General features: G+C 43.9%; 1 protein-coding gene across 3 annotated transcripts in view; it reads left to right on the top strand.

The window, feature by feature from the left end:
* The window catches only part of Cpd (carboxypeptidase D), an 88559-nt gene that overhangs the window by 9425 nt on the left and 60988 nt on the right, over positions 1-18146 (top strand). For 2 of the 3 annotated variants that reach the window (XM_031355087.1, XM_031355086.1), the window contains exons 2-3: positions 8012-8091; positions 16802-17049. In XM_031355087.1, coding sequence (XP_031210947.1) covers positions 8066-8091; positions 16802-17049 — 274 coding nt within the window. In that variant the 5' untranslated portion in view covers positions 8012-8065. Of the gene's footprint in view, positions 1-8011; positions 8092-10615; positions 11467-16801; positions 17050-18146 lie in introns of those variants that run through there. The other variant, XM_031355085.1, reaches the window with a different exon arrangement.

Raw genomic sequence — 18146 nt, 5'->3', positions numbered from 1 at the left:
AAAAAAAATGCGGTGTTTGAAGTTTCCAGAGAAGGTGACAGACATGATGCTTTTAAAACCTGTACTCTCACCTGAAAGATGAGAATAATTCAGCCCTCCAGGGGTTGTGTTTCAATAAGTTGCATCCCTAAGAAAGAGTTCTGGTTGAACATGCACTCATTACAAGTCTAGCTGAGGTGTGACTCTGATAGAGAGCAATTGCCTGGTATGCACAGATTTGGCACTGCCCAAAAGAAAAATAGTAAGTAAAATTGGTTTCTCTGTAAGTGATCTGAGACCATCTGTGAAGATTCATTCACTATTTACTTGGCCTGGGAAACACCACAAAACCATATATATCTAGAGGTCCAAATTTTCCCTGAAGAGAAGGCTTCACAGGGAAAGGAAAAAAAAAAAAAAAACAGGAAAAAAAAAAGAAAGAAAACTCTATGGCATGTGTTCATTAACTTTCCATTGCTGTGACAAACAAGGTTTGAATGTTTTAATCTCCTTTTAGGTTGAATCAGCCTAAAAGGAGAAATCTTCGCTTTATTTTGGCTCACGGTTTCAGTCTCCTGTTGACTGGCCTCTGCCTCTGGGCCAGCCATGGTGTAGTACGGAATGATGGGAACACATGGAAGAAGTCATATGAAATAGGTTCAGCTCTTGATTGTTAAGAAGCAAGAGAGAACGAGGCCAGTGTCTCCATATCCCCCTTCAAGGGCAAGGCCCAGTGGCCTAACTTTCTTCCACTAAGTCCCTCCTCCTAATGATTCTGTCAGCTCCCTGCAGAGCTTCAGCCTGGTGACCAAGCCTTAGCACATGGGATGCTATTTATGACCTAAACCGTGACAGCACATGAGTACATTCAGCTAAAAATAAACACAAAGAAGAGTAAAAAGACACTGACTCATTCATAGATTTGTCAGAATGTTGGGCAATCAACAGATTATACACAGATAAGAACTACTGAGTGGCAGAACTTAAGTAACTATAGTCACCGGGTGCCATCTGCTGTGGCCTGTCCTGCCATCACCTCTGGCTCTGGAAGCCAAGTGTCCTGTTCTCTGTGTTGCCTCAGAAACAGTGTTTCTGCCTTCTCCCTTCCACCCCAGCCAGAATTAGCCTCGGTCTCTGCTTCTTTGTGTCACCAGCTCCCAATGTTAAGCCTGTAAACTCCAGGTTCGCCAGCTTAGTAAGATGTAGGCTCTTTGGCCCTGAGCAGGCAGAGCAAACCTGGCCTTTGCAGTATGCAGAGTAGCAGAAGGTCCTGCCTAAGAAGCCTAAGGGGGCAGGGGGAGTGTTGCCCTGGTGGAGCAGGAGCTCAGACCCTGGACAGCCAAGAACAGGACACGTTTCCTTTCATATTGCAAGATAAACTGTATGAAACATATATTGTAAACTAATTTGCTGTCCAGGCCCTGGGTATTAGTTCTTTGTTCGTATTGTGGCTTACTTCCCTGCATTGCTCCACTTCTGGCCTGTATTCAGTCACATGACCTCCAATTCCTGCAAGGCACCCCAGTAGATAGTAGATAGTACATGAGTAAGAGGTTCTGCAGGTCGGTGTTTAGGGGTGGTTTCCTCATATTCCGTTCCCCACTGTTTCCTTGCCACACCGTTGATTCCCACTGTGGAAATGGCTTATGGGAATCAGACCATCCCTGACCCTAGAATTGACCTTAAGTCCCAAGCCTAGGTTACTGGTCTTCTCCCTGGCCACAGTGATGGGTTCACAGTGAGTAGGCTCGAGACCCAAGTTTCTCCAACCTTTGGGAAACCAGATATTTGGCTACCCCAAGGGCATAATCTGTTTTTCTTGTCAGGTGTGAACCAAAAGACACCAGTGGCTTTGGGAGCTCCCTGCAGCCTTCTTGAAATCACATGGGGAGTCAGACTTAGATAAAGTAAACATTGCAGAAAGCAAGGCCAAGGGGCAAAAATAAACGAGGCACTTAGATAAAGCAAAGCCTGAAGCCATGTTTCTCCTTTGGACTTCTCAGTTATATGAGCCAATAAATCCTATTTATTATGTTAGCAAGACTGAGTCAGGTTTTCTAATGTGTACGAGTGAAAGTATCCGGTACCTGCCTCCTTTCCTGCCTATCTTCCAGGGGCAGAACTGTCCCTCTGGCTTTGGCTGATAGTCTTTCAGAAATAGAGATTAAAATCACTATCCTGGTTTCATGATTCAGTAGCAGCGACCTATGGCCTAGAAACTTGTTCTAACTGACATTTAAAATAGGGATAGGCGTGTAGCTCACTAGCAGAGCAGTTGACTAGCCTTGGCTTCCAACTCCTACATTGAAAAGAAAAGGCACCTGTTAAACTGAATAGTTCTACGCATGGGCTATATTGTGGGTTCAAAGCCAACCTGGGCTACAGTGTGAGACCTCATCTCAAAGCAAAACAAATGAGGAAACAGAATAGGCCTACATAACCAAAACCAAATCTGAAATGTCAATAAACATATTTCATTTCCCTTTAGCATAGAAGGAGGAAGACACAAAGGAATTAAGCTGTCAAACAAGCCAGGCATGGTGGCATGCACCTTTAATTCTGGTACTCAGGAGACAGAGACAGGCAGATCTCTGTGAGTTCACGACCAGCCTAATCTACAAAGAAAGTCCTAGGATAGGCCCAGGTGTTACACAGAGAAACCCTGTCTCAAAAACAAACAAACAAACAAACAAACAAACAAACATAAAGAATTCTGTCAAACAAAAAAGCAAATAATAACATCAATGAAATACCAAACAAACAGAGCAAAGCATATTCCAGTTTTTAAATTTGTAAATGTGTGCGTGTTTTGCCTACATGTATGTATGTATATCATGGACAGGCCTGGTGCTAGGGGAGGCCAGAAGAGAGTGTTGGATCTCCTGGAAATGGAGTTACCGGCAATTGTGAGCAGCCGTGTGGGTGATAGGAACCAAAGTTAGGTCCTCTGCAAGAACCTCAGAACCATCTCCCCAGCTCCACACCTGCCTGTCTAAATGTAGGCTCCTTAAGAGCGTATCTTGAGATAGGAATGCTTGTAGGCGTGATTCCCTGGGGGAGTGTCTTGAGGAGAAACCACAGCTAAGCAGAGATAAACAAACTCTAGTTACCATCTGATTCCATAAGAAAGCATTGCCCCATCCAGAAAGGTGGAGGTGAACTGTAACCTGGAAAAGAGTGGGCTGCAGGCAAAAGCAGCTCCTGTCAGACAAGAAAGCTTCCCAAGAAAGGCAGGCGTGGGTGGAGCTAGGATGTGGGTAATGACAACAGCTGCAAAGAACTAATGGGCCAAAGTCCATCTTGAGTTGTCCCTTTATTAACCCTTTCCTTCCAGAAATCACTCTACTTTCCTCCTTGTAACAGCATGGTCTCATCATCTCCTCTAGTCCTTTAAGCTGATGGATCTCTGCAGTCCTGAGTTAAGCCTTCAGATTTCTTCCCCTGCAGACACTAGCCACATGCAAGCTCACCTGCATATTGCATTTCATTTCTTTGTTAATGATCAGTGAACCTTAAAACTATTCACGGATCCTTTCTGTAGTTCTCACTGACGTGTGCCTCTGTCCCAGGCGTGCCTGTGACTGTCCTTCACTTTTTCCCCACTGTGAACCACGCGTGGATATAATGTGCATATACTTCAAGCAGAGCAAAGTGCAATGAGCTCCATGTTGTTACGACAGGAGCGTCGGAGGGGGGTCCACAGGTGGGGCAGGTGTCTGCAACACGGCGGTGTGCTTTACCGTATTCTTACCTGACACAGCTAGTGGCAAGTTACAACAAGGACCCTTTCAGGGTTCCTTGCCAGCCTGCAGTGTTGCTGTGAGCATTGCTTGGGATAATATTCCTACAGGCACACATGAATATAAGGGAATGTTATCACGCAGACTGTGATTGACACGATATTTTTTCTTTCTTATCCCAAATTTGCTTTCAGACAGGAGGATCAGGAGTTTGTTGTTATTCTCAGTTATTTATTGAGTTTGAGGGCAGCCTGGGCTACATGAGACCCGCATGCATCATCTCACCTGCAAGCATCAAAGGACCCCAAGAGGACAGGGTCCCGGGTTCACACCAATGTTCCTGGCTCTCTTCCTTCTCTCTCACTCCTGTGGTGATCCTGCTTTACAGGTTAAATGTCTCCCTCCCTTGGATTCAAGCCAAGAGGTTCAGCGAGGTTCTCTCCTAGGACCTCATATTTATATATCCAACTGCCTATCACGCCTTACAAGTCTAATAGGCATGCCTACAAACGCAGCTTCAGCTGTTTTCCCACAAACCTGCCCTACCTCAATTTTCCTCCTCCAGTAAATAGCACTTCTCTCTTTATTGTTAGCTGATTATCTTACATCCTGGAGTTACCATTAATTCTTCTAGTTCTGTTACACTAACCCATCAACACATTTTATCATTCTACCCCCAGGATGTATTTAGAGCACAACTACTTCTCCACACTTCCACTTCCACCATGGCCTGTTCCAAGCCATCCATCATCCATACGCAGGGACCCTGCATGGAATAAAAAAAAAACAGGGGGTGTGGTGAGCTGAGCACCAGCGTTTCTCTCCGCTTCGCGACGGCAACACAATGTGACCACTTCACGCACACTTGTCACATGCTGTCCCAACCATGACGGACAGAATCCCCCTAATACCATCCGCTCAAATAATCTGTTTTTTTCTTCAGCTGTTTCTGTCAAATATGTCACAGCACGGAGAAGGATAACTAATATGCTGTCTCTAAAACCCATCTATTTTGAATATTCGCTTTCCATCTGTTCATATTCATGCCTTGTGCACTGTATAAGTTCCCTTAAAGGAAGGATCCCTTTTGTGGCAATGGTGACTCAGGGCCTCATGTGTTCATGCTAAGTAAGTTGTCAATCAACTACAACCCCAGCACTGACACTTTTCTCCATTTTGGTTTACTGCTGTCAATTATGTCTGGCATATATAATACATAATAAATATTTGTTGAATAAATGAATGTAGTGTGTTCACGTTTACATTGAGAGTTCTTAGAGTTGCATCTTTAATCTGTGAAGAGAGCTGCTGGCATTGAGACAGACCTCAATGTTTCTCTTCAGTACCTTAGCCACATGCACTTAGACGTCATCCAGCCTGCTCAACTCACTTGAAGACAGACTTTGAGGACACTGCTTCAGAAATTGTTCCCACTTCTTCCTAACACACACACACACACACACACACACACACACACACACAAACACACACACACACACACACACACACACACACACACGAGTCTAGAACTCAGAAGTTAGAGGTGAGAATAGGAATTCAAGGCCATGATCAGCCACATAGTGAGTTGGAGACCAACCCAGGCTACAGGAGACTCTGTCTCAAAAGAAAAAACAACAAATGCATAAGCATACCCACTCTGGATTTTACACAAGCACCTCTAACCTGAAAGGTCTCAAGCCCAATCCCCAATTCCTTTCCCAACACCCAAGCTCCTCCCACACAGCTTCTTTCCTTCAGAAGTCTCTCTTTCTGGTACTGGAGGAGCCACCTACCTTGTCATCCTCACTGACTTGTCATCTCTACGTGTTCTTCCTTCTTTTGTTCTGATCCAGACAATTGTTAAACCTTGTAAACCCAACCACCTAAACATCCCTCAGATACTTTCCTCCTTAAGACTTATTTTATGTGAATGAGTGTTTTGCCTGCATATAATATATATATATATATATATATATATATATATATATATATATATATATATATATATATATACCACAAGTGTGCCAGGTACCTGTCAGGTGTCTGTTGGTACTAGGTCAGATGAGGCCATTGCATCTTCTGGAACTGAAGCTATGGGTGGTTGTGAACCACCATGGAGGTACTGGGAACAAATTTTGGCCTTCTACAAGAACAGCAAGTGCTCTTAATCGCTAAGCCATCTCTCCAGGCCACTCCTTTTAAAAATAGTTTTATGTGCATGAGTGTTTTGCCTGCAGGTATTTATGTGCACCTATGCATGCAACACCATTAGAGGCCAGAAGAGGGAGTCTGATCCCCTGGAACTGGAGTCACAGACAGTTGTTAGCCACCTTGTCCATGCTGGGAATTGAATCTGGGTCCTCTGGAAGAACAGTCATCTCTCCAGCCCCAAATCCTTTTGTCTTTCTGAATTTAGCAAATCAGTTCTTTTCTAAAGGGACCTTTGTTAGCCTACTCCGCACACTTGGTACAGTCTTGCTAAAGCGTCATCTAGAGCATCCTCACACATGGCTCTGTAACTTTTCTATTCGGTGTAGAATAACACAAGCCCAGCCCTGCCCTCCCGCCCCCCTCCCATGGCATTCTAAGTTGTTCCTTATTTGGCTATCCTACCTTTATGGCTTCTGTCCTTACTGCTTCTCTCAATGAGTTTTCGGTTCTAGCCATCTTTCTCTGCATACTTTGCTGGTCCCTCTCCCTGGAGTGCTTTTCTCCATTTTTTTTTTTTTTTTTAAAGTTTGGGAACTTTAAAAAAAAATACTATTAAGAACAAAGCTAAGGCTTGGGTGTAGTTTAATGATACAGCATTTGCCTAGTATGCACAATGCTGTGTTCTCAACCCCCCCCCCCACGCACACAGAGCAGTGCTTTGTTATGCATTATACATGTAAACCCATCTCATTTGATTTTCATAAAAATAAAAGAACTTGCTCAAGGACACTGTTTCCTAACCATCCTAATGCTGCGACCCTTTAAGACAGTTGCTCATGTTGTGGTGATCCCCAACCATAAAATTACTTTTGTTGCAACTTAACTGTACTACTTTTGCTACTGTTATGAATCTTAATATAAATACCTGTGTTTTCTGATGGTCTTAGGTGACCCCTGTGAAAGGGTCATTCGACCCCCAAAGGGGTTGTGACCCACCGGCTGAAAACTATTGCTCGAGGTGAAGAATCTAGAAAATGATGGGTGGGAACTCAGTCAGTACTGACATCAAAGCCAATGTGCTAGCATGATGGAGGTGACATCATCAAAGCCAATGTGCTAGCATGATGGAGGTGACATCATCAAAGCCAATGTGCTAGCATGATGGAGGTGACATCATCAAAGCCAATGTGCTAGCATGATGGAGGTTTTCTCTGACTGACAAAAATGCTTTTTCCTTTGTATTCCAGAAGCGGGTGTTTGTTTTTAAGTTCATGACATAGAAACAATGTTTGTAACAGAGGTCAAACACCCAGGTTTTCACAGTCCGATTTCTAGAGCTTGCCTGGGGTGACATTGTGCCTCAATGTCTTCATTTTTGAAATGGAAACAATAGTACCTTCCTCTTCTGACTGTGAGTCCACCCATGTTGTTGCAAAAGTGCATGCTATAGCCTTGCTCTGACGACTTGCCTTTGTAATTTGTTATGTCTATGTTCCCTGGTCCCTCAGTAGACTCTCCTTCTGAGAGAAAAGATATCTTCCCCATTCATCTTCCAATTCTCTTGAGCTCACAGGCAGAAATTTCAATAGCTTGTGCGCTCCATAAATGCCTGTCATATTAAGTTTATAAGTGCGTAGGTGTTGTGCCAGACAATGAGACATTTACAAGTGCATGATCATGCCGTTTTAATTATGTACAAATCTTTTGAAGAAAGTAGTTATGGAATAGGCTGGCTATCCACTAGCTTCTACCCTGTTTTTTAAAATCCAGATTTTTACCACTCAGCTACTGTGAAAAAAGAAGCCACTCCAAGTTTGTTATTTGTGAGCCAGTGCTTTTGTGGGAGGCAGAGTAGGAAAGGGACACCTGTCACAAGCTCCCAGGCTTCTGGAACAGAGGGCAGTATTCAGCTGTGGGTAACTACAAAGCCAGCCCTCCTCCTCTCTATTCCCCTTCACTGAGCAGTGACCTGGTCTGTAGCTTTGGGTTTCATGACAGGGCCAAGTTGTACTTGGAAGGAAGAAGGCTCCAGTCCTTTCAGAGCCCAGGTCTGCACTGTGGGAGGCCTAAGGATGCCAGGCAGGGCACTGACTCAAGTTACACACCATTATTCCACTGACGCTTGTTTATTTGTGTTTCAGCCACCCTTCCTAGGTGAAGCAGCCCTGCCAAGGCTATCCAAAGAAGAGAGAAAAATGATAGAGGAAATATTTGATTACAGGTCAGTATGTCCCCTGGGCTCTTTCCATTTGGGTGATTGCAAAAAAAAAAAAAAAAAAAAAAAAAAAAAAAAAAAAAAAACACAGTGTAATGATTAAGCACTCCCAGAGGAGAAGAGGGTCTCTCTGCACGGAGCTGGGGCTTTATTTCAGATGAGTTACAGTCCTTGTGCAGGATATAGCCTGGACTAATGGGACACGAAGAAGTATTCTCAAAGCCAGAGTGGCAGTGTGTTGTGTAGCAATTTCCTCCAAGATTAAAACCTTCTATCTTAGAGGGACGCATATTAAAGTACAGAATGTTAAAGGGTAAGGAGGAACTTTTCCATCTTGCCGGTAAGCTTCATTAGCTCCAGAAGTAAACGCCTCAGCCTGTTCAGGAAGTCCCTGAAACTGATCAGATTCACTAGACTCCTCCCTTTCTAAGCATATAAGCAGTAAAGACTGCTAAGACACACTCTCAGACCTGCTGAGATACCTAGAATTGGCTCTGGGAGGATGCAGAGTCCACCTGTTTAGAGGCCGCTGAAGCCAACTGAATTGACTGCTAGCCGCACCATCAACCTGTTGTATTGGCTGCAAGTTATATAGTGCCCTCCAGTTTTCCAGTTTATGAACCACTGCTCATGTGGTGTGGGCTTTTGGCGATGCAACTGTTGTCTTTGAGTGATTTATGCTCCTGTAAGCAACCCCTGGCTCATATTCCTGTAAGTAAACTCATTAAAATTCATTGATTCCACCAAGTTGGATTTTAGTGGTGTCTTTGCTTTGGTCTGTCATTGGTCCCATATCCGGGGTCTCTGTAGGAATAGTTTCACACAGCACTTCTTGTTACCATGGCAATGTTCAATTTGGAGCCAGCCTGCCATCCTCTCTCTGGGTGGGCAGGGACTGTCTCATTTCACTCCTAAAGTCATTTGTATCCTTTTCTTCCCACTTCCACCAGCTCCACCCTTGTTCAAGGACTCAATGCCTCCTTGGATTATGTGCTTCTTGTAGGTCTCTTGGCCTCATGTTTAAGATTGCCTATTCCATTCTTCAAGTTACTGGCAGAGGGAGATTTTTCTACATTAGCTTCAAACCCATCCTTGGCTCTCTATTGATATATCTGTGATCCCCTTCACCAGTAACCTGGACTTACAAACAATTCTAGAACATCTAGTCTCTGCGCATAAACTTTGCAACCTTCCATGCATGCTCTTCCTTCTACCCAGAATTCTTCACTCCCCTCTTGGCTTCTTCCCTTTCTTCTTGGTTGCCTTCTCCTCAGAATGAATGAAGTTTTCCTCAGGAATGCCCCCACAGATGTATTGCATTTTCGTCCCTGTACTGGATCTCTAACTATGCAAACAATGCCTTGATTCTCAGCATTTAGCTTTGACACACACCAGTTACTCAATAAATACTCAGTAATCAGTGGATTCCATGGGCTCTATGAAGATTCAATTAGAGTTCAGAAAAAAAGGCCTCGAACCCATCCAGCACTGAAAGAAGGGAATAATAATGGTTATCACAATTATGTCGTTAGATGTGTTAGAATTTCACACTTGATAAAAGGATTGCCAAACTTCAAATTTCTTCAAGCTAAAGTGATTAAACCCTACTAGGAAGGTTAGGTTTTCTGGACTTATCCAAACACCTTGGGGGAATTACACTTGCCAAGCTGGTATTTCTAGACATGCTAAATCCATCTCTTAAAGACAGCATTCCAAAACTATAGTTACAGCTGTGCAGAGATGATCTAGATGCTCCTACTCAAAAAAAGTGTGAGAGGAGGATAAGATTACTAAAAATGATATCTCCCCAATGAGTGTTGAGACCAGCACACATAGAAGATAGTTAGAATTAAACACTCTTGAATGTCCAATGAAATAGATCACACTAAGAGGGAGCCTACTATGGCAGTCTCCACTTTATAAATGAGGCATCTAGTCACTCGACAAATCAAAAACAGAATTGCTTGCTTTATGAGGTGTACTAGGTGTCTCATTCTCTTGCACTGCATGCAGGCAGATGAGCTCAAGCCCAGGCAGAACCCATCATGAGGGCGGAAAAGGTGCAAAGGAGACGGGGCTAAGGAGGTCTTTGATTCTTCAAGGAGGTTAAGATTCTTTCTAACTTCCCGATTTTCTCAGGAGTCCTTAAATCTTTGGATCCTTTCGCTTCTTTTGATAACTGACTCTAAAGCATTAAAACGTAGCTAAGAAATGCTGCAACGAAAAAGAAAAGAAAGAAATGCTGCAACGAAGAAGGGGGCTAGTAAAAGCTCTCAGAGAATTTAAGAGGAGAAGCCATAAAGAAGAGACTGAGCGAAAAAACGAGATAAGTAGAAGAGGAACTAGGGAGGCGGGAAGACAGAGAGGAGAATCTTAGTGGAGGAAAGGAAAGCGACTAAAGCCCTAGGGACTGGAGTGGAGAAGACACGCCCAGAGGGAAAAATCGTCCGCTTTAAGGAAAGCCCCGCCCCCCAGCGTGACACTGGAGCATTCAAGGCTACGATTGGCTGTGGCTGGAGGGCGGGATGGGGTTGCTAGGCGCGGAGGGGATCCGGCGGGCTGCCGCCGCCCGGAGTGTGGAGCCGCTGGAGCCGAGCGGTATTAGCGGCGTTGCTGGAAGATGGCGAGCGGCCGGGACGAGCGGCCGCCCTGGCGGCTGGGACGCCTGCGGCTGCTGCCGCCGCCATCGCTGTTGCTGCTGCTGCTGCTGCTGCTGAGGAGCTCGGCCCAGGGAGCTCACATCAAGAAGGCTGAGGCGACCACGACAACCGTCGGCGGCTCCGAGGCGGCCGAGGGCCAGTTTGACCACTACTACCACGAAGCGGCGCTGGGCGAGGCGCTGGAGGCGGCGGCGGCCGCGGGGCCACCCGGCCTGGCGCGTCTCTTCAGCATCGGCAGCTCGGTGGAGGGCCGGCCGTTGTGGGTGCTGCGTCTCACCGCCGGCCTGGGGCCGCCGCCCACTGCCGCCGCCGCCGCCGCCGCCGCGGGGCTGGACGCCGCGGGGCCGCTGCTGCCCGGTCGGCCGCAGGTGAAGCTGGTGGGTAACATGCACGGCGACGAGACGGTGTCACGCCAGGTGTTGGTCTACCTGGCCCGTGAGCTGGCGTCGGGCTACCGCCGCGGGGACCCGCGCCTGGTCCGCCTGCTCAACACCACCGACGTGTATTTGCTGCCCAGCCTGAACCCGGATGGCTTCGAACGGGCTCGCGAGGGTGACTGCGGCCTCGGCGACAGCGGCCCGCCAGGGACCAGCGGCCGAGACAACAGCCGCGGCCGCGACCTCAACCGCAGCTTCCCTGACCAGTTCAGCACCGGCGAGCCACCTTCCCTGGATGAGGTACCAGAGGTGCGCGCCCTCATCGACTGGATCCGCAGGAACAAGTGAGTGTTGCCAGACTCTGCTCTCCTACCCACGTGAGCCTTCGAGGCCAGGAGGCTTATTCTGACAGCCAGTAGGCGCTCAAACAATGCTTGCCAGCCTAAGGGGTCGGGCCGGGGGGCAGTCGGTGTGGAGAGTGACACCCTGTAACTAGAACGGAGGCCGGGTTGCAGTACCTCGTCTTGCTAATTGTAAAGAAGCCTGCCTGTGGCTGTCATTTGTACAGGGCATAGCCTGAGGGGAGACTTTTTTTTTTTCTTTCTGCCATTCTATCTCTATTTTTGAAGGACCATCTTATATGAGCAGTGGGTAAGAGTTTAAGGATTCCTAAGTTAGCACCTTCATTATGTAGCTAAGCTTGTCCCTAGAAGCACTGTGACAAGCACTTTTTGTACCGCATTATGTCACTCGATGTTGACCACAACCGGGCGACCTAGACACCACTCATATCCTCTAGACACCACTGGTACTCTTGCTTTGCATACGGGGAAATTGAGGGGCAGACTGGTTGACTAGACTCGGGGAATCTAAGCCTGGTTACTCAGTGCTCCAGTGCCAGGGAGACAGAATGTAGCTCAGAAATAGCAAACGACACCCCCAGTCACTTCCTCTGATATTGGACAGGAGCTGATTCCCCTGCCTTTGCTTCTGACTCTGCTTAGGGGAGTATGGAATAAATCCCCCGCAGGTCAGAACTGCTTCATTTCTGATGCCAGCTGTACACCTTCTTATTGGGGTAGTACAGCCAATCATTTACATCGATAACATTTAAGCACCGTGGGGGGTTTTAAAAAGTAAAAAATAGAACTATGAGGACCTTCAGAAACTAGCGTGTAACAAGAGTATGTGATAAGTACATATGAGAGGTTTACTCAGTTAAAACTTGACAGAAACTGTTTGCCATGACAAAATGTGCATGAGCCGTCAGGCTCCCTACGTCTTGGAGAGGGGCTATGGTGTGACTCTTCAGAGGAAGGAGGTGAAGGAAGACGGTGCCTACTCCAGATGGAATCATGTCTGCAGTAAAGCTGTACCTACCTCTTTCCTTTCTCGAGCACCAGCTTTGCCAGCATATTCCCGATTTGTATCTTTGTAAGGCTTTTGAGGGCGCTAGCTATGATCTTTGTATCTTAGTTGAAGGTTTTTTGACTGGCAGATGAGCCAAAGATAAAGATGAAGAAAGACATTTCTCTGTGAGACGTTGAGTCATTTCTTATGTAGCACAGGCTGGCTGCGGACCGGATATGGAGCCAGGTATGGCTTGAGCTCCTGATCTTCCTACTTTTGCTAGAGCTGGGATTACAAGCATGTGCCACCAACCTTGGTTTATGACATGGCTGTGGTTGAACCCGGGGCATCATGCATGCTAGCAAGTGTAGTACCAACTGAGTTCTATACTGCCCTCCTCAAATGATTGCTTTTGTAAGATTTCAGTCATATATTAGGAACTCTAGAAAATCTGTGGACACTATGATAGTTCCAAATGGTTTTTAATAATCTGCCTTTCACTTTACTAGTGTGTAGAAGGTCCCTTGCAGATACTTAATCCGTTTAAATGTTCTAGGACAATTTCCCCCTCCTTGACCATGTCAGACTTCTGAAAAATCTGCATAAATTTGATTTTGTTATGACATTTAAACTGTCAGGTTCTATGGCAAGCAGGTTTTACTTTATTTTTCATTGTTGTTTTGAAACAGGGTCTTACTAAATAGTCTTGACTGGCCTGAAATTCACTATGTGGACCAGGCTGGCCTCAAACTCCCAGAGATACTCCTGCCTCTGCTGAAATTAAAGGTGCTTGTCATTCCAGCTAGGGCTTTTTTTGAGCACTGCACTGTTTTGATTGCTTGGGTGTTTAAAATGTCCCATTACAACTGTTGCAGGGAATTCTGTCTTTGGTTGTTCTGTTGTGGCCAAGTGAAGAATTTTCCTGAGGTGCTTACTGACAGGCTCAAGGCAAAAACTCACTCTCTGCCTAACTCTTCCACATTAGTATCATTTAGTGACTGTGAGTGGCACGCCCCCCTCCCTTGTCAGGGGCTTGTTGGCTTGTTGACGGGTGCTTGTGAGGGTTTTGAAAGCTCAGGGCTTAGTTGGTATTTCAGACTCTGTCTTGTGGCAGATTGCTTTGATTACTTATCAATACCAAATTTTAGTGTTTTTCCCCCAGATGTAACTCTAATAAAAAAGAAAAATCCATGCATAGTTTCAGTGTTAAAAATGAACTTAAAAGACATATTCTTTAATGATTAATTAATAACAGAGGATGTTGATATGCAAATAAAATTAAAACACAAACACAATTAGAGATTGACGGATGGGAGGGATATTAAAAAAAAAACACAGACATTAGTCTTTGGGAGAAAACTACACTTTTAAATGTGTTTTGTAGAGTACGTTGTTTCAGTGATGTCCTGATAGTCTTTTCATCCAGCTCTGCCCTCCATCCCTCCTTCTCCCTTCCTTCCTCCCTTCCTCCTCCCTCCCTCCCTCCCTCCTTCCCTCCTTCCTTCCCTCCCTCCTTCCTTCTCTCTCTCTCTCCCTCTCTTTCTTTCTTTCTTTCTTTCTTTCTTTCTTTCTTTCTTTCTTTCTTTCTTTCTTTCTTTCTTTCTTTCTCTCTTCTACATAGGGTTTCTCTGAGTGACCCTGGCTGGCAAGCCTTGTGCTCAGAGATCTACCTGCCTTAAGAGCTGGAATTAAAGGTGTCCACCCACCTCCCAGTGTATATTATATTTTCTAAGGCTGGCATCTATAGTTCAGTAGTGAAGTGCCTTTTTCATATATGTGGGGCCCTGAGCTGAAAGGAGAGGGAGAAAAGAAAAAAAGTGTTGTTATTTTTGGATATGTAAAGCTCTAAGATTTATTTGTCTGGTTTATGAAGGTTGAATCTTAGGGCCTGGAAAGTATTCTGCCACTGAGCTACATCCCTTTGGTATACTTAGAAAGAGTGTTATTGTGGTGAGTGTGGATACAGGTTATTTTTGAGGGATATTGTATATTTATGTATAGTTTTTTTGGGGGGTCTTTATTGTTATGCAAATACCAAATTCTCCATTTTTAAAGAGGTTGCTTATAGGGCTATAGGAAGAATATAATAAAGTTAATTTAGAGGTTAATTTTTAAAATATATATTCTTGTTTTTAATATGGTATATTTAGCCACTTTAAATCTTATGATACTGAAGTCAAACACTTTTTTTGTTTGTTTGTTTGTTTGGTTGGTTGGTTGGTTGGTTGGTTTTTCGAGACAGGGTTTCTCTGTGTACCCCTGGCTGTCCTGAAATTCACTTTGTAGACCAGGCTGGCCTCAAACTCAGAAATCCACCTGCCTCTGCCTCCCAAGTCCTGGGATTAGAGGCATGCACCACCACTGCCCAGCTCTTGAATGGAAATCTGAAAACATCTTTCAAATAAGTTTGAAAATGATACACAAAGCTGCCTTGACGAAGGTACTAAAGACTAATCTTAATAGCTACTGTGACAGGTATTGCTTTGTTTTGAAATTGTCCCCAGAAGAGTGACATTGTATCTTAAAACTATGTAATTAGAATACAGAGAATCACATTTAACTGCTCTCATAGATTACTAGTGTTTCCTTGCTGTAAAAGTGGTTGAAACATCAGGTCCTCTTTATGATGTTTCTGAGAAGTATGGCAACTGCGTTGAACAAAAGGATCTCTCATTTAGTAGAGTCTTAACCTAAAATATGTAAACTACCCCACTTACATGGAATACTCAGGGCTTTTCTGTTGTTGCTTGTATATATTTTTAATTTCTGCAATAGTATTTGGCTCATAGTTAATATTTTAAAAATGCTTGTTGTTAAGTGAAGTGCCTGAACCATAAGAGCCTTTTTATAGTTTTCCAGAAGTAAATGGAGGAAAAAAATCCTTGAGTTGTTTCAGAAATACAGCCAGAAAGTAAATGGTTAATCCATTAGCCAGGTGGAATTAGAAAGCTAGATGTGACAACCTTTGTTGTTCCTGGGTTGTTCTGTCACTCAAGGAGTGGCAGTGGCAGTCAGAAGCAGAATGAGAGTCTGACCAGGATGCTAGAGAGTTCCAAAGAAATGAACATCTGCTGAGGAGCTAGCGTGGAGCTGTGCTCTTGTGTGCTGTTTTTACTAGTTGTAACAATTCTGAGAGGTGGGTCAAATATTCACATTTTATAGATGAGATAGAAATGAGGATTTAGGGGCAATGACTTCTGATCACATTACTGTTGAATAACAGATCTGGGGGACATTTGCCCAGCTCTAGAGCCTGTGCCAATGCTGCTGCACTGAAGGTCATCCTCTGGTGTCTGGACAGGCGCTAATGAAAATTGTATTCATTTTAAACTAATTGTCTTTATCGTCACTGGCTAAGTTCTTCCTCTGTTATAAACAACATTCATTGTTTGTCCACCTCAGAGATCATGCCTAAAGTAGCCTTTCAGATTACACATATGATAATTTTAGTTTTCTTTCAAGCATATAGAGAGAAATGTTTAGAGTCTCAAAAGGTCAGTTTATTGCAACTAGAAGTAACCAGGCACAAGAAAATTCTAGTCAGACTGCAAAGAGAAAATATTTAATCTCTATTTGTAGTAATGGTTTGAACAGTTACATAATGTGTGCAAAACACATGCCTTTACTTTTAGTTTTCTCCTCAGAGGATCTTATGATCTTTTGTAGCTATAAATTGGACCACATTAGTAGTTCACTTAGAAGTAGAAATGAGGCTGGGGCTGTAGCTCAGAGTTAGGGTGTGTGGCTAACACGGATATGGCTTACTTAATCTCCAGAACCCATCCCCACTCCAAGTAGAAATTTTTTTTTTTTTAATAGAAACCCCCTTGTCTGTGTCAGTTTGTTATCCAGCAGCCTAGGCAGAAACATCCTAAAACATTAGTTAATTTGGTATTATTCAGCAACATGTTCAATAATAGAAACCTCTTTAAGTACTTGTGGTTAACTTGAAATGTAGAAGGAGCTTGATTGATTGATTGATTGATTGATTGATTGCCAGAGATCAAACCCAGGGCTTATGCATACTAGGCAATCACTCAGCCACTAAGCCATCTTGCCAGCCCCAAGATAGGTATTTGATTTGTGGAGCTGGAAGATAGAGTCAGTGTCTAGCATGTGCCCAGGCCCTGGGTTCATCCTCAGGGATGACTGAGTGAATGATTGAATGAATGAATGAATGAATGAATGAATGAATAAGGAAAAAAAAAACTGAGGGTTTTTCTTTTCTTTTCTTTTTTTCATGAAAGATCCTATGGAGGTTTTAAATGCTTGGTATTTTCTGTGTCTTTTATAGGTGATTTTCTGTGTCTTTTAATTGTGTTTTCAAAGGTTTGTGCTTTCTGGAAATCTTCATGGTGGCTCCGTGGTAGCAAGCTATCCTTTCGATGATTCTCCTGAGCATAAGACCACTGGAATCTATAGCAAAACCTCCGATGATGAAGTCTTTAGATACTTGGCAAAAGCTTATGCTTCTAACCACCCTATAATGAAAACTGGTGAACCCCACTGTCCTGGAGATGAAGACGAGACTTTCAAAGATGGGATCACGAACGGTGCACACTGGTATGATGTGGAAGGTATGCACTGACACTGCTGTACTTCTTTCTGTTGGTTTAGCTTTCTTATGCGCATTCTGAATGCAAGAGGAAATATGGAATTTCTGTTCTTAAATTGGTTATTTCTTTGTATGTCTGAAGTTTTCAACTACAGCAAAATTTAAAGGCGACCACAGAAGTGTATACTGTCTCCATTTAAATTCTCCCCCTGTTCTCGTACCCCATGTGCTCTACCTGCTCACCTGCACATGCTCCCACGCACATTCTTTCCCCAGACCACTCAAAAATATGTTGCTGACAGATCCTTTACGTTCCTCAGCACTTGTTCTTTCAAGCACAGAGACTTTCTTTTGCCAAGCACCATTCCCATACCTGAGAGATCAGTAGTCAGTCAGCGCTGTCATCCACATGCTGCCTGGAGTTCATTTTCCTTCTCGTCACCAAGGAATTGTAGTTCCTTTTTCTCCAAATCCCGGATCTGGTCAAGGCACAGCCGTTGTATTTGATCTTGTTAAGAATCTGGGCGGGAGCCAGAGAGATGGCCCAGTGGATAAAGGCACCTGCCACCAAGCCTGACACCCTGACTTAGGTCCTTAGGACCCACATGGTGGGAAGAGAGAAATAACTCCCCAAAGTTACCCCCTGATCTCCACATATGCACTGTTGCATGCATGTACCTACCTGCCTACACACATGCACACAAATGTAATTGTAACGAAAAAAAAAAAAAAACAGTCCAAGTTGTTGTCTTATAGAACTTCCCAGTTTTTAGGTTTTTCGCTTTCTACATTGTACTTCAATTTCAGTTTCCCAGTAAGATCATTCTATAGACAACATCATGTGTCAGGAGACACAGAAAGTTAAGTTATAGGTCTTAAATTATTGGGCTAGAAACAGTGACCACCAATCTTATCTTTTACATAAAGGTGTATTTACTGTTGTATTTTAATCTGTGGGCTGGCTGATCATGGAATTCTGGCTTGCTTTTTAATGTAGATATATATTTATATTATATATTATCTATAAATATTAAAAATATAATATATAAAAATATACAATATATACTATATAAAACTGTATTTTATATATTTGATATAATATATAATATACAATATAAT

The sequence above is a fragment of the Mastomys coucha genome, unplaced genomic scaffold (genome assembly GCF_008632895.1).
Source record: "Mastomys coucha isolate ucsf_1 unplaced genomic scaffold, UCSF_Mcou_1 pScaffold5, whole genome shotgun sequence".
Lineage (NCBI taxonomy): Eukaryota > Metazoa > Chordata > Mammalia > Rodentia > Muridae > Mastomys > Mastomys coucha.
The sequence above is the reverse complement of the archived record's forward strand: the minus strand, read 5'-3'. Positions and strand labels throughout refer to the sequence as shown.